Source organism: Arachis duranensis, chromosome 5 (genome assembly GCF_000817695.3).
Source record: "Arachis duranensis cultivar V14167 chromosome 5, aradu.V14167.gnm2.J7QH, whole genome shotgun sequence".
NCBI classification, from domain to species: Eukaryota; Viridiplantae; Streptophyta; class Magnoliopsida; order Fabales; family Fabaceae; genus Arachis; species Arachis duranensis.
The window spans coordinates 99957768-99972227 of record NC_029776.3 but is presented as its reverse complement, the minus strand read 5'-3'; the positions used below and the strand labels follow the sequence as shown (position 1 = coordinate 99972227).

The 14460-nt window shown below is 44.9% G+C and overlaps 3 protein-coding genes across 3 annotated transcripts; all 3 read right to left on the bottom strand.

The window, feature by feature from the left end:
* Positions 1–3133: 3133 nt before the first annotated feature.
* Positions 3134–4851, bottom strand: LOC110281610 (uncharacterized). The gene is made up of 2 exons (XM_021143994.1): positions 4004–4851; positions 3134–3776 (listed from the first exon to the last, which is right to left on the bottom strand). Exons 1-2 carry the CDS (start codon positions 4849–4851, stop codon positions 3134–3136), a joined length of 1491 nt encoding a protein of 496 aa, XP_020999653.1.
* A 1712-nt stretch (positions 4852–6563) lies between these two features.
* Positions 6564–7901, bottom strand: LOC110281609 (uncharacterized). Its single transcript, XM_021143993.1, has one exon. It carries the CDS (start codon positions 7899–7901, stop codon positions 6564–6566), a length of 1338 nt encoding a protein of 445 aa, XP_020999652.1.
* Positions 7902–11960: 4059 nt separating this feature from the next.
* LOC107491367 (autophagy-related protein 18a) lies at positions 11961–14454 on the bottom strand. The gene is made up of 4 exons (XM_016112215.3): positions 13996–14454; positions 13164–13386; positions 12750–12876; positions 11961–12504 (listed from the first exon to the last, which is right to left on the bottom strand). Exons 1-4 carry the CDS (start codon positions 14407–14409, stop codon positions 12408–12410), a joined length of 861 nt encoding a protein of 286 aa, XP_015967701.1. The 5' UTR covers positions 14410–14454; the 3' UTR covers positions 11961–12407.
* Positions 14455–14460: the final 6 nt, after the last annotated feature.

Sequence of the window (14460 nt, the reverse complement as noted above, 5' to 3'; positions counted from 1 at the left end):
TGCACAGCTGTGGCGGCCAGCTGTCCCGAATGGATGCGCGGGTCGGGCAGGTTCGGGTCACCTGACCGTTGAGGTCGGGTGGTGCTCGGGTCGGGTAGGCCCAAGTTCTTTCATGGGCCGGGCCGTAACAGTGCCCCCGACGCGTGAGCAACAGCCGCGTGGGCTGCTGGTGACGCGACGTCCTTGACCTCTTGTGTTGTCTCTAATTCGGACGTCCGTGGGGAGGACGTGCCCCTTTCACGCGTGCCTGTTTATTGTTGGGGTGATTGGTAACTCCCTCGTTTTTTGCGCCGAGCATTAAATGTTCATAATGGGTTTAAAAACCCTTTGTTCAAAGACCGATATGCCCTTCGACTTTCGCGCTTCCTTTAATGGTGGTTTTAAAACTGTTCAGTAGCACTTTTGGGATTTATTCGGCGATCATCTCCTCTGATTCCAATTCTGCCGTCCTCCATCTTCTTCTTCCTTATCAATTCCAGGGTGTTTGTTGCTGCCTTCTTTCCAGATTTTTGTCATCAACACAGGTAATTTCCTTTATCTTTTTGTTATTTTTTTGCTTCTGCCATGACTTCTTTCTGTGCATGCTGTATGTTTATCTTGCATGATGGTTGATCTTAGGTCCTAGGGGGGTTGCCATTCATAGTGTGACTTTGTTTGGACCTTTTACTTCTTAATCGTGTTTAGCCTTAGTTGGGGAGTAGTGTGAGGGTAGCTTCTGTCTTTGTTCCGAGCACCCGACCTCTTAGACTGACTGGATGGTCCCCCCATGTAGGTATGGCTCGCACCGCCTCCCGAGCTTCCCCTTCTCCCGTGGCGTATGACCCCTACGCCTGGGTTGTTTCTGATGTAAATGACTCTCCTAACCAAATGGGCGAGGAGGAGCTCACCGAGTTCCGTCAAAATGAGTACTTGTGCGGAGGGACCGACGAGGAGGCCAATTACGACGTCTTCGTCCCGGCTCCTCATGAGCGCTTGTACGAGCTCAATTTCCACGCTCCCCGAGTTGCCGACTGGATTTGGTTCTACAAATCCATGTTTACTCAAGTGGGGGTTCGTATTCCATTTTCTGCCTTCCAAATGGCACTTCTAAGTCGGATTTTCGTGGCGCCGTCGCAGTTGCATCCGAACAGCTGGGCTTCAATCCGCTGTTTCGAGATGGTTTGTGAATATCTCGAGCTGCCGGTGTCTGTAGATGTTTTTCTTTTCTTTTTCAATCTTACAAACCCTTCGAAGGAAGGGAAACATAAGAAGGGGTTCATGTCCTTCCGGTCTGCCTAAGGTCGGAGGATTTTTGGTCTGTTTGAGGACTCCTATCATGGATTCAAGGATAAATACTTCAAGGTCCGCCCGGTCAAAGGTCGCCATCCCTTTTGGTTGTCGCTGGAGGGGGCACGCCTCATCCCGACTTATTGGAGCTTCGGGGCAGGATCCAATGCCTTTGTTAAAGTATCATATAAGGGCATGTCTATGGTGGATAGGAGGATTGCCGACGTGTTGCTGGCAATCTTTGGGAGGAATCATGTGAATCCTCACCTCCTCATGGGTGACCGGGAGGCCGGTCGGAACTATATTTGTGAGAAATCTTTGCTTGTTTTGTCTCTTAGCTTCTTGCTTTCCGTGACTAACGGACTTCTTTTTCTTTTTTCAGTGGGAATGTCTGCCGAGATAACGGGTCACCCTAACTTGTTCCAAACCTTCCTGTGCGCGAGTGACGACGAGGGAGGTAATGAGAAATCTGTTGCTCCCCCGGAGGACAAGGCCGCTTCCGAGCAAGGAGCTGCGGTCGACGAGACCGGTACCTCGGCTCAGGGTGCCTTGATTCAAGGTGACAAGGCGGCTCACGTTTGCCCCTTCCGCGAGGTGGTCGGCACTGGGGGTTCGACGTCTAACCCTGATGCCGATGACGAGGTGGAGGAGGTCCTAGCTTCAAAAGGAAGAGGAAGATGTCCTCCAGTCCTGAGGGGGTCCTTACTGTCATGGAGAAGAATTTCGATGCCAGGAACTTTATAGATTTCCAGCTGATTCCTGGTACCGAAGAGCATTTTCATGGGTCATCTCTTGCCGGGCAAGCGAGGTGGATGTATCGTACCCTCTTGCGCGGCGCAGTGATAGCTCGGAAAGCCGAGTTCGAGTTGTCGGGGATGGAATCTCTTCGCAGGAGGCTGGAGTCTGCTGGGAAGGCCAACAATGAGCTCAAACGCAAAGTTGAAACTCTCCGGGAGCAGTTGACCCAATCCAATGAGAAGCTTGACACTGCCGAGAAGAAGGTTGTTACTGCTGAGAAGAAGTTGGAAGAGTCGGACGCTACGGTTTCACATCTTGTTGAGCGCGAAATGACTTTAGAGAGTTAGGTCGGCGCGGCACAAGGACGGGTGGCCGCGATGGAGAAGGAGAAGCAAGCTGTGGAAGCTGAACTGGCAGCGTTGAAGGCAAAGTACAAAGACGTTGTCAAGCAGGGGAAGGGCGCGATCCTGGCAACCGAGGAGGCCCTTAAAGCTCAGGTCAAAGTTGTTGCTCCTGACTTCGATACGTCGGCAATCGGTGTCTTCAAGGTGATCAAAGACGGCAAGATTGTTGACGTTCCCAAAAAATGATTCCTTTCTTGTATGAAACTTTTGGTTGGCCGTTTTGGCTTTTGCGAACTGTTGTTTTACCGGGTTGTTTGCCCGTGTTATTATAATCAACACTTTTTTATTCGTCTGGTTGTGTAGTTGTTTACATTCACCGTTATTGGTCTGCGGTTGTCATTTGTTTTACCGTACTGGTAATATTCCAGCTAAGTTAGTTGAGCCGGGTCGTGGCTTTTCGTGTAGCCGTTTCGTGTTGTGGTAATTGATGGGCTTCCGGGGTGATCAGTCCTGGGGTTGCGCGTTGTTGTTGAGTAGGGGGTTTTCGCTTGCATAGTGGAACAAAACAAAAGAGAGAGAAAATTGCACAAGTATATTTTATTCGGAAATTGCGTAAAATGTCCTAACGAAAGGTACAATTCAGACGCGTTAAATACTTAGCTCGGATGGTCGTTATGTCGCCTCATGTGCTAGGAGTAAAACCTTCTCAAGTTGCTCGCATTCCACATTCTTGGGACTTCTTTGCCATCGAGCCTTTCCATCTTGAAAGCGCCTTTACCCATCACTTATTTGACTCTATAGGGGCCTTCCCAGTTTGTTGCCAGTTTGCCTTCTCCTGGGGTCGGCAAGCCAATGTCGTTGCGCCTTAGGACGAGATCATTTGGTTCAAACTCTCTTTTGAGCACTTTGGCGTTGTAGCGTAGAGCCACTCTTTGTTTCAGCGCTGTTTCCGTCAGATGGGCCATTTCTCTGACTTCATCTATCAGGTCCTTCTCCACGGCTTCTCCTACTCCTTTTAGAAGTAGTCGCGGGCTCGGTTCCCCGACCTCTACGGGTATTACTACGTCTAACCCGTATGTTAGTCGGAAGGGGGTCTCCTTGGTGGAGGACTGTTCAGTTGTTCGGTAAGACCAGAGGACCGAGGCGAGCACGTCTGCCCAAGCACCTTTTTTATTATCCAGTCGCTTCTTAAGCCCTAACAGGATAATCTTGTTCACGGACTCCACCTGTCCATTCGTTTGGGGGTGTTCTACCGAGGAGAACTTCTGTCTTATACCTAGGCCGGTAAGGAACTCCGTGAACTTCTTGTCGGTAAACTGTGTGCCGTTGTCTGAGATAACGACCTCCGGGATCCCGAATCGTGTTATCACTGCCTCCACAGGAATTTTCTGCAATTGGACGGGGATATGCTGGCCAGCGGCTCGACCTCTATCCATTTGGTATAGTAGTCAATGGCGACTATAAGGTACTTGACTTGTCCAGGGCCCACAGGGAAAGGTCCCAGGAGGTCAACTCCCCATTGTGCGAATGGTCGGGAGGCCGTTAGCAGGCTTAGCTCGGAGGCCGGTGCCCTGTGGAAATTGGCGTTTTCTTGACACTTGGTGCATTTCCTGACGAATTCTTTAGAATCTGCCATCATTGATGGCCAATAGTACCCGGCCCGAACTAACTTTCTTGCTAAGGCTTTGCCCCCTATGTGATGTCCACAGCAGCCTTCATGGACTTCCCTGAGGACGTAGTCCGTCTGGTCGGGATGTAAGCATTTCAGTAGGGGCTGGCTGAACCCTTTCTTGAATAGCTGTCCCTGAATGACCGCGTATTTGGCTGCTTCCCTTCTCAGTTTTGTGGCATCCACTTCGTCGTCTGGGAGTTTGCCATTTTCTAAGAAGCTGGTGACGGGGTCTATCCATGAAGAACCCAGCCTTGATAGGTGTAGGGTGACTGCCGGCTCCCTCGCCATACCTTGGATGAGAGACCGGTTGCCCTCTTCCGGTTTAGTGCTGGCCAATTTTGATAGGAGATCTGCCTGTGTGTTTCTTTCTCTGGGTACGTGGTGGACCGTGACCTCCTCAAAATTTTGGCTCAACTCCTTGACTTTTTCCAAGTACTTTTGTAATAATGAATCTCTGGCTTGATAGCTCCCGTTTACCTGGGAGGTGACGACCTGCGAATCGCTGCATACTTCCAACCTTGTTGCCCCGACTTCCGCTGCTAGGGTTAGGCCCCCTATGAGGGCTTCGTATTCTGCCTGGTTATTCGAAACAGAGAATTCGAACCTGATCGACTGCTCGTATATGACTCCAACCGGGCTCTCCAGGATGATTCCGGCGCCCCCAGAGGTCTGGTGGGAGGCTCCATCCACGTGGAGCTTCCACCGTGCGCTTGCTTCTTCGGTTGGGTCTCCTGTTACTTCCACTAGAAAATCTGCCATTGCTTGCGCCTTGATTGCTTGTCGGGGCTCGTATCGTATGTCATATTGAGAAAGCTCGATGGACCAAGTCATCATCCTTCCCGCCAGGTCAGGTTTTTGGAAGACTTGTCGGATCCCTTGGTCCGTTCTTACGACTATCCGGTGACCTTAGAAGTATTGTTTTAACCTCCGTGAAGAGGTCAAGAGCGCTAGAGCTAGTTTTTCCAGTTTGCTGTACCTTAATTCTGCCCCTTGTAAGGCTCTGCTCACGAAATAGACCGGTTGTTGAGCCCTCACTTCTTCTCTTACCAGAACCCCGGCCAGGGCTTCTCCTATTATGGCGAGGTATAGATTCAGCGGCTCCCCGACCTTTGGTTTTCCGAGAACTGGGGGTGCCGCCAGGATTTCCTTGAAATGTCTAAAAGCTTCCTCGCACGCTGGCGTCCATTCGAACGCTATCCCTTTCTTCATGAGATTCAAGAAAGGCAGGGCCTTCGCTGCCGAGGCTCCGAGAAAACGGGATAACGAGGTCAACCGTCCTGCCAACCTCTGGACGTCCTTGATACAACCCAGGCTCTTCATCTGGAGGATCGTTTGGCATTTCTCCGGGTTAGCCTCTACCCCTCTTTGGGTTATCATGAATCCCAGGAACTTTCCAGCTTCCATGGCGAAGGCACATTTGAGGGGATTGAGTCTCATGCCGTGTTGTCGGAGAGAGGCGAATACACTTGCCAAATCATTCAGAAGGTCATCGGGTCGCGTTGTCTTTGCTAGGATGTCGTCCACATAGACCTCTACAGTCTTGCCTATGAGGTCGTGGAATATCTTGTTCATTAGCCTCTGGTATGTTGCTCCTGCGTTTTTTAGCCCAAATGGCATCACCTTATAACAGAAGGTTCCTTCCGGCGTTATAAACGCCGTCTTGTCCTCGTCGGGACGGTGCATCGGTATCTGGTTGTAGCCAGAGTAGGCGTCCATGAAGCTTAGATAGCGGTAACCTGCCGTAGCGTCGACGAGTGCATCTATGTTGGGAAGGGGGAAACAATCCTTTGGGCATGCCTTGTTAAGGTCGGAGTAGTCTACGCACATTCTCCATTTGCCGTTATGCTTTTTTACTAGAACTACATTCGAGAGCCATGTCGAGTAGTCTAGTTCTCGTATGAAACCTGCTTCTAGGAGGCTGGCCATCTGCCTGGCCACCTCCTCTGCCCTTTCCCGCGACATCTTTCGTATCCGTTGGGCTACTGGGCGTGCATCCGACTTCACGGCCAGGTGGTGTGACATAATTTCGGGGTCTATGCCCGGCATGTCGGCCGGTGTCCAAGCAAACAGATTCCCATTGGCCCTGGTCATTTCTACCAAGGGCTCCTTCAACTCATGTGGGAGGTTCCTGTTGACGAACGTGAACTTTTCCTCCGTGTCGCCGACCCTGAACTTTTCCAGGTCCCCTTCTGGTTCCGGTCTGGGCTTGTCGTCTACCCTGGCGTCTAGGTCAGCTAGGAACACCCCCGACGCTTCCTTAGATTTCTTCCTTAAGGACAGGCTGGCATTGTCGCAAGCGACCGCCGTCTCCAGATCTCCCCTTATGGACCCTACGGACCCGTCGTCGGTAACAAACTTCATGACTAGAAGCTTTGTGTTGATTATCGCTTCAACATCATTGATCGTCTTTCTCCCTAAGATGATGTTGTAGGCTGTGGAATCTCAGAGAACCACGAATTCGGCCATTGCCGATCTCCGGCCCTGTGCCTGTCCCACAGAGATCGGCAAGGATATTACTCCGTCTGGGTTGATGAAGTGGTCGCCTAATCCGATGACCCCGTGTTGGTGCGATGATAGGTCGGCGTCCTTAATCCTAGAGTGTCAAACACATTGCGAAACATGATGTTCGAGTCTGCCCCCGTGTCGACAAGGATCCTTTTGACAAGGCCGGTTCCCACCCTGGCCGTAATGACCATAGGTGGGTTATCGGGCGCCTCGTCGAACCATTGGTCTTCGGGGCCAAAGGAGACGCATGGGGACCTCTTAGAACTTCGCATTAGGGCGAAGGAGATCGCTAGGACTTTGGCGTCTTTCTTGTGAGCTGACCTAGACCTCGGCGCGGAGTTTTTGGCGGTTACTACGTTTATCACCGTGAGACCGTGGTCTTTGTCTTCTGGCTCTTGTCGCCGCTTTGCCGCTCGGGTCTTGGCCTCTTCGCTGTCTTGATCGCGTTGCCGTCTCCTCGGCTCCCGTATGAGATGGGAGAATTCAGAGAGTTTGCCATCTCTTATTGCTTGCTCTAGTGCATCCCTCAGGTCAAAGCAGTCTTGTGTTTGGTGTCCGTAGCCTTTGTGGTAGTCACAGTAGAGGCTCTTGTTTCCCCCCGTTCGGTCCTTGAGTGGTCGGGGCTTCGACAAGATCCCTTTTTCGGCTATTTGCTGGTAAACTTCCACAATGGGAAGAGTGAGTGGAGTGTAGTTGGTGAACTTCCCGATCCGGGGAAATGATCTGTGTACCTTGGTCGGCCCTGCTTCCTTGGCTTGTTCTTTGTGTCTTTCCCCGTTACCCTGTTGCCTTGGTTGATTGTAGCCGGAGTGCCGTTTATTGGCGGCCACGACCTGTCTGACTTCTTCGTCATTTATGTATTCTTTAGCCACCGTTTGGATCTCGTGCATCGTCCAAACCGGTTTCGTGGTAAGGTGTTTTCGAAAGTCCTCGTTCAGGAGGCCGTTTGTCAGGCAAAGGCTAGCCACCGAGTCGGTTAGGCCGTCGATTTCCAAGCATTCGTCGTTAAAGCGATCCAGGTACTTTCTGGTCGGCTCCCCGGGTCTCTGGGTTATCCCGAGCAGGTTGATCGGGTGTTTTGCCTTTGCTATCCGCGTCGTGAACTGAGCCAAGAAGGCACGGCTGATGTCCGAAAATCCGTAGATGGATCCCTGCGGGAGGCCGTTAAACCACCGGATCGCTGGCCCGGCTAGGGTGACTGGGAAGGCCCGGCACCTCACTTCGTCCCCTACTCCCTCCAGATTCATTCTAGCCTCGAAATCCGTGAGGTGTTCCAGTGGGTATTGAGTTCCATCGTACCTCATGTCCGTCGGTTTGTCGAAGTGCTTCGGCAACCGGACCTCAAGGATGGACCGATGGAACGGGGTGGCGCCCATTATCACGGGTTGCCGCGTCCTCACAGGCCTTCCTTCCCCGCCTTCTCGATCTCATCCGGTGTGGTACGTTTCCTTACCTCGGGAGTAGATAATTGTGTCGTTTCGTCTCCTCGGGATGGGAGAGTCTTCTCGGGTGCTTTCTGCTTCCGTTCTGGAAGCGGAGGCGTGCCGGGGGTGGCTTCGGCGGGAATCCCTCTCTCGGCTCTCCTGGGACGGGGAGTAAGTAGGATCGGTGGTCCGCCGATCGTGCTCCTGATCAGCTAGTTGTCATTCCAGATTCTGGACTCTGTGGCGTAGCTCCTGCATTATTCGGGCGCTGTGACCGCCAGTTCCTCCGAAAGGTCGCGTCTCTCGCGTCCTTGTTCGCTGTTCAATTTGTTGCCGGGGGGACCTTCGTCGTCCTCCCGGTGATGCGACAGAGGCTGCCGCCTCTGCCCCGGCTGCTCGGCCTTGGTCTCCAAGGCCCGGCACAACTTCCATAACGTTCCCACAGACGGCGCCAATGTTCGGTAGGGTGGTTACCGGACAATTCGGGTGGATGCTTGGGGGAGTGAGAACGCTTCAATAGTGGTCGTACTGGGCTCGGATCTGCCGGGTAGCCGAGCTCTTGTTAAGGAAAGAGAGGGGGTGCCACCTGCAAAGACACTCCGACGCTCTAGTCAGCTAGTGTGCAGGCGGGGAATAGGTTAGGTGGAAAGTGTGACGTACCCTGGGGGAGGGTAGGGCCCTTCCCTTATATATCATGTCAGGTGTGGGCCCGAGGAGGGTAGAACCCAGCTTCTTCGAAGCTTCCTTGCACAGCTGTGGCGGCCAGCTGTCCCGAATGGATGCGCGGGTCGGGCAGGTTCGGGTCACCTGACCGTTGAGGTCGGGTGGTGCTCGGGTCGGATAGGCCTAAATTCTTTCTTGAGCCGGGCCGTAACAGAGACGTTTTTGTATTTTTAATTAATCAAAAATGTATTTATCTTTCAATTAAAAGTTAGAGACCTATTTATATTTTTCTCTAGATATTATATATCAACTTCACTAAGTAACCAACAAGAGATGTAGCTAACTTCAACCAACTCCTAAGGCCCATGAAAAAAAGGGTTGTGGATTTTTTTAGTAATTAAATGTTTCATTCTATAAAGTTTGGATTTTTTTTATTTGTTTGGATTTTATTTTGTAAATAATGGATATTTTTTATTTGTTAATATTTGTGAGTTGAAAATTTATTCTCAAGGACTATGAATGTTTCTTTCTTTATAATTAGATGTTTTTTTTTTGTAAAATAAATATTTGCATTCTAAATTTCAATATTTTTTTATTAAGGGACAAAAAAAAATTCACAATATACTAAAAATATTCAAATTATATCGAAATAATATCTAAATTACATAAAAAAATTCAAATTAAATTAAAAAAAATCTAAATCACATAATTTCAACTGCATCCTAAACTCCAATATATTTTCTATTAAAGAACTGAAAAAAATATCCACAATATAATAAAAAATCATTCAAATGATATCCAAAAACACATCCACTTTACATGAAAAAATGTCCAAATCACATCAAAAAAATTTAAATCACATTAAATTTATTGTTAAGAGATTGTAAATTTTTCTTTTGTAATTTAGATGTTTCTTTCTTTTTGAAGAAAATTCGCATTCTAAATTTCAATATATTTTTTTACTAAGGGACGAAAAAACATCTACAATATAAAGAGTTATGGATGTTTTTTTGTAATTTGATATCTTTTTATAGATGGAAGAAAGACGGGAAGAGAGAGAATGAGAACGCGTATAGTGAGTGATTCATTGCTTGAGTTTAACGGTGAATATATGTAAAGAGTACGAAATCTAATTTTTTGAATTTCAAAATTAGATTTAGATGAAAATTAGTTGAGTTGGTTTATAAAAGAGTTAGTTCCTTATATTTTTTTATTATATAATATTTATATTAAAATAAAAACAAAATAATATAATAAAAAATATTAATTAAACCATGAAACAATAACCTTTTTCGTGAACTATGACCCGAATTCAATTCAAAAAAGTATATCAAGTAAAAATATATATCGAACAAAAAAAATTATTTGAGTTCAAGTCAGGTTTTAGGGCAGGTTAGATTTTAAACATTCCTAGTTTAAATTAAGCAGCACTAAAAGTTAAACTAGTTTCCTTTTTGTTTTACACTGTGTTCAGGAGCTACCTGAACAAGAGATATTTATTTGGATAGAATCCTAAAAAAAGTTTTGGATCGGTATAACAACAATTTTGTTAACTAACACGGCAGTACATGTAATAGAATTTAATACTCAACTCAGAAAAGTCTTGAAAGTAATATATTGGTAACACACATGTACATATGGAGAAAAAGAATTCTTGCTTTGAGGAGCTAATGGCTCAACTATTTATATCATGTTGCTTGCAAATATTTAATAACTAATTGCCGGGAATGAAAAATTGTCAAGATAATTGATTATTGTATTTTCGAATTATACAATTAATTCTTTCAACGAATACATATTTTTAAACTTTTTAATTTGTATACAATTAGATACTATGTATTTTATGAAATATTAGTCTCAAATAAAAAATTATTTTTCACGGAATTGTCTTGATTGAATAACTATTATCGCTCAGTTATTTTTTAACAAGTGTCGACACAATGATTCAACTAAACTTAGAAGCTCACCATATTATCATTATTTATGTTATCTTTCCACTGATTTATAAACTTATTTTATTTTATAAGCTTAGTCTGGATCATATGATCTCAGAGAATAAAACTTGTGACTATGATCCATTACTCAATATAAATTATAACTCGAGTTTAATTGCTCATGATGAAATATTTATTCTTAGCTTGTAAGTGACAATTTTATTAGTCATTATTGACTACTATTAACCCTCACTGCCCAAGATGTTCAATGGAACCAGAATCGGCACTTCAGTCGGTAGTTTTTTGTTCGAAATCCATGGCAGTCTGAAACATGTCTCAATTTGCTAGCATTGATTCCAAGAGATGGTAACCCTCAAGCATGGCAGTGGTGGTGTCAAATGGTAGAGGAGCTCAAACACACCAACCAGAATTCAAGAGAAGGAAGGGCGAGCTTGCTTACCTTCTTTGAAAGTTATGGCTGTCACGAAACTTCTTCATCTTTGGCCAGAAATGAAGGGAGTCTGGGGAAGTTCTATCCCATGCAATGAAAATGGGCGACACAGTTCCGAATCCATTGCATTCCACGACAACCACACCCTTAATTTGATTTTTTAATTGCTTTAGTTTCTGTTTCATTTTCTTTGAGTATTGTCATCTCTTTCTATTTGGGAAACTCCCAATTGCTAAAATATACTGTTTATTGTATTTGACCCTCTTTATGCAATAAACTATAAGTTTTATCTTTAGAAAAAAAAAAATAACTAAACGGTCATAACATTAGCATTCTCCATCAACCGAGTATTCATATAAAATACTATCTATCCATCAACAAGGAAAGAACTATGAACTTTTACACACTAATCTCATATTTTATGTTTAGGTACTCATATGATTAGTTTATAATATCTAATTATCTATATGTCTATAAACTCTTTACTAACATTCTATATTCACATAATTTTAATGCATGTTAAACATTTATTGATTTGAGTATCAAAATGTCTTTTGCAGGTACCCACCTTTCGTGTTATTTGAGGTTCGAGTTATACTCATTCCATAAAAATAAAACGAATTACAATATCGCAAGAAACAAGCTATATATCAGAAGTTTATCCATACAAATTAATTTTGTGTTTTGATGGCTGATTTTATTAACAGCTAAATCTTTAATGAACAAAAATGACTATATACTCTTAAGAATAACTAAAGCTGAGAATTGTAGTGAGCCCTCGAATGATACGCGTAGTGTGGAGTGGGAATGGCACTTGGGAATTGAAGTCTAGGGAATAAATTTATGATTTTAATCTTATAGATCTGTTTTAACCATTCTAAATGTACCCGTCCTCACCGACACTAACTCCTTCATACCCATGCCGATCTCTTATCCACCTACACAAGTTACCATGCACCTACCAGGATGAAGAAAATTTATTACCAAAGTAGGTATGATAGTACGGAGTAAAGACAAGAGCAAAAGCATATTACTGTTTCCATTCTGATTGCGATACAACTTCAGCCTTAAACCTGATTTCTGCTTTCAACTTTGATTTTGCAGATATGAACTGTGTTTGCGTATCAAAATCTTCCTAACAAAGCTTTAAGGGTAAAAAAATTTGGCTTTACCACAGCAGTCAACATATATTATTAAAAAATTAATAAACTATATATATACATAGAATATTATAATTACAATATCAGAGATGGAAGTAACAAGATAGACCGTGTATTACTATTTATAACGGATTAACGGGCTCAGTGTTACTTCAGTCAGCTATACTATTACTATTAATCCGCAAGGTGCATATTACTGCAACGGTGCAACCCTAACGAAAAGGCTTGAAACACCAAACTCTACAGGGTCTCACGAGGCTATTTCTGGTTCAGGCTTTAAAAAGTTATGGTATTCAAGCTGGGTCATCTCTCCACCATGCCCTGGATCAAACTGACATCGATAGAAGCTGCATAGAACAATAAAAAAAAGATCACTAAAATCCAATATGTGGACGGGCAATGGATGCTTGAAGATCATCTTATATCCTTAAGGTTACAAAAGTATAACAGTAGTGGCAAACACTTCTCGATTTCATGCATAGCATTTCAAATTAGCATATGAAGACAGGGCCTAAAGCCTCTTGGATAAAAATAAAAGCTATAAACAACAGCTTGAGAAAAAAATGCGTTTCCTCATTTGCTTAGATCTTACCTTCCATCCATACCAAGAATTACCACTGTATTCTTTTGGAGACCAAATGCAACAGTGTAATGAGAGCCCTCATTTAAGTGAAACTTGGCAACTGACCACTCTGAACTGAAATACTTAGGCAAAACTCCTGGAAAGACAATGTAGCACAGGATTAGGAAAGAAATTTCATAATTAATTCTCTTTGGAATTGAAGGAAAATCATTTAATGCAAAAATAAATAAATAAATAAACAGATATAACAATAAAGCACTCCCAATATATTCAACGACTAGTCTAGCTCAAATAAAAATTGACGGGGAAAAGGAGAAACTTAACCAGATTGGTGAATACAACCACTTCAGTTATAAAGGCACCTACCAGAACTAACTTCAAAACAAGGACAAACCGAACATTTTTTGAAAAAAAGCACCTTACCTTTAAATTTAATGAATGACCGAGATGAACTAGATGGGCTAGATGGGGTAATAGCAGCATCTGAACTGGAAGAACGATGTGAATTTTCATCATCAAGGACATTGGAATTAACCTTAAGGCTGAAAACGTGGACAGTACCCTTGTCACTTGAGACTGCTAGCCACTGAGCAGTGGAAGAGAATGCCAAACTAAAGATCTCAGCCACATTTGCACCCCTTCTTACCTGAATTAGATAACCAATAAAATCTATACATGCAAACCAAAATTTTCTACATGCCCAAACATTAAATTCAAGCTTGAAAACAGGGAACAAATAAGGCACAAAGAAAGACACTAGCTCATAATTGATTCTACAAAATACAAAGTTACTTCCTAAAATAAGGACTTTCACTTGTATCCCGAAATAATAATGAGTCTCTCCTATAAATGGTAGACCAATAGCAGTAATGAAGCAGTCATTCATGTTCATAATTTTCACCATCCAGCCAATCATCTATGTCAGTCCAAGGCTGCACCATACAACATCTAACAGGTAAACACCAGAAACAAATTACCCACCTAAATGATTCTTCTAAATTCCAATTAGTCAATTATCTTCATTATCTTATAATTTTCATGCCAAACTAAGTCCCATTCAGACTATAAAGTCATGAGTTATAATCACAGCATACTGAAGCTCAAACAGTACCATCCAATAGCATATACACCATAAACAAATCATACTAAATTAATGACAAAACAAAACCTATAATCTCAGATCAAACACCAAAAGAAAACCACACACACACACACACACACACACAGACACACACACACACAGCATAGAACATACTTCCTGAAGGAGCGTGCCACTATCTGTGTCAAAAATCCGAATCAGAGTTCCCTTGCAGCTGGCAGTGGCGATTAACTGCCCATCAAGCGTGAGATCGAAGCAAGCAATCCTCGAGTCATGCGCCGAAATGAACTTAGTCTTCTTCTGCGCGTAGTGCTCCACGCGAATCTGGCCCTTCATCAGCCCCGGGCACGCCAGCACCAGATAATCCGACGAATGAGAAATCGCGCAGAGACCCTTAGGGTTCGCGACGGTCTCGATCTGATGCAGCAGCTTCAGGTCCGCGAAGTTGTACACAAATATCTTCTGTTCCACCACCACCACTATCCTGTCTCGGCGGAGCCGGACGCCTCGCACGGGAGCGCGGAACGAGAGCTCGCCGATGCACCTCCCCTGGTGATCGTCCCAGATCATGACCTTGTTCGGGGGGTACTGAGGGTGGGACCCACCGCCGACGAGGGCAAG

Bases quoted from the DNA above. Each gene is read 5' to 3' on its own strand.
- LOC107491367 (XM_016112215.3), bottom strand. From the start codon at position 14,409: ATGATCTGGGACGATCACCAGGGGAGGTGCATCGGCGAGCTCTCGTTC. The intron at 12,877-13,163 runs GTAAGGTGCTTT...TTGTCTTTCCAG, and splicing joins GTCATTCATTAAATTTAAAG to GAGTTTTGCCTAAGTATTTC. The intron at 12,505-12,749 runs GTAAGATCTAAG...TGTTCTATGCAG, and splicing joins ATTCTTGGTATGGATGGAAG to CTTCTATCGATGTCAGTTTG.
- LOC110281609 (XM_021143993.1), bottom strand. From the start codon at position 7,901: ATGGGCGCCACCCCGTTCCATCGGTCCATCCTTGAGGTCCGGTTGCCG.
- LOC110281610 (XM_021143994.1), bottom strand. From the start codon at position 4,851: ATGACTTGGTCCATCGAGCTTTCTCAATATGACATACGATACGAGCCC. The intron at 3,777-4,003 runs GTACTATTGGCC...CCAAATGGATAG, and splicing joins AGAAAGTTAGTTCGGGCCGG to AGGTCGAGCCGCTGGCCAGC.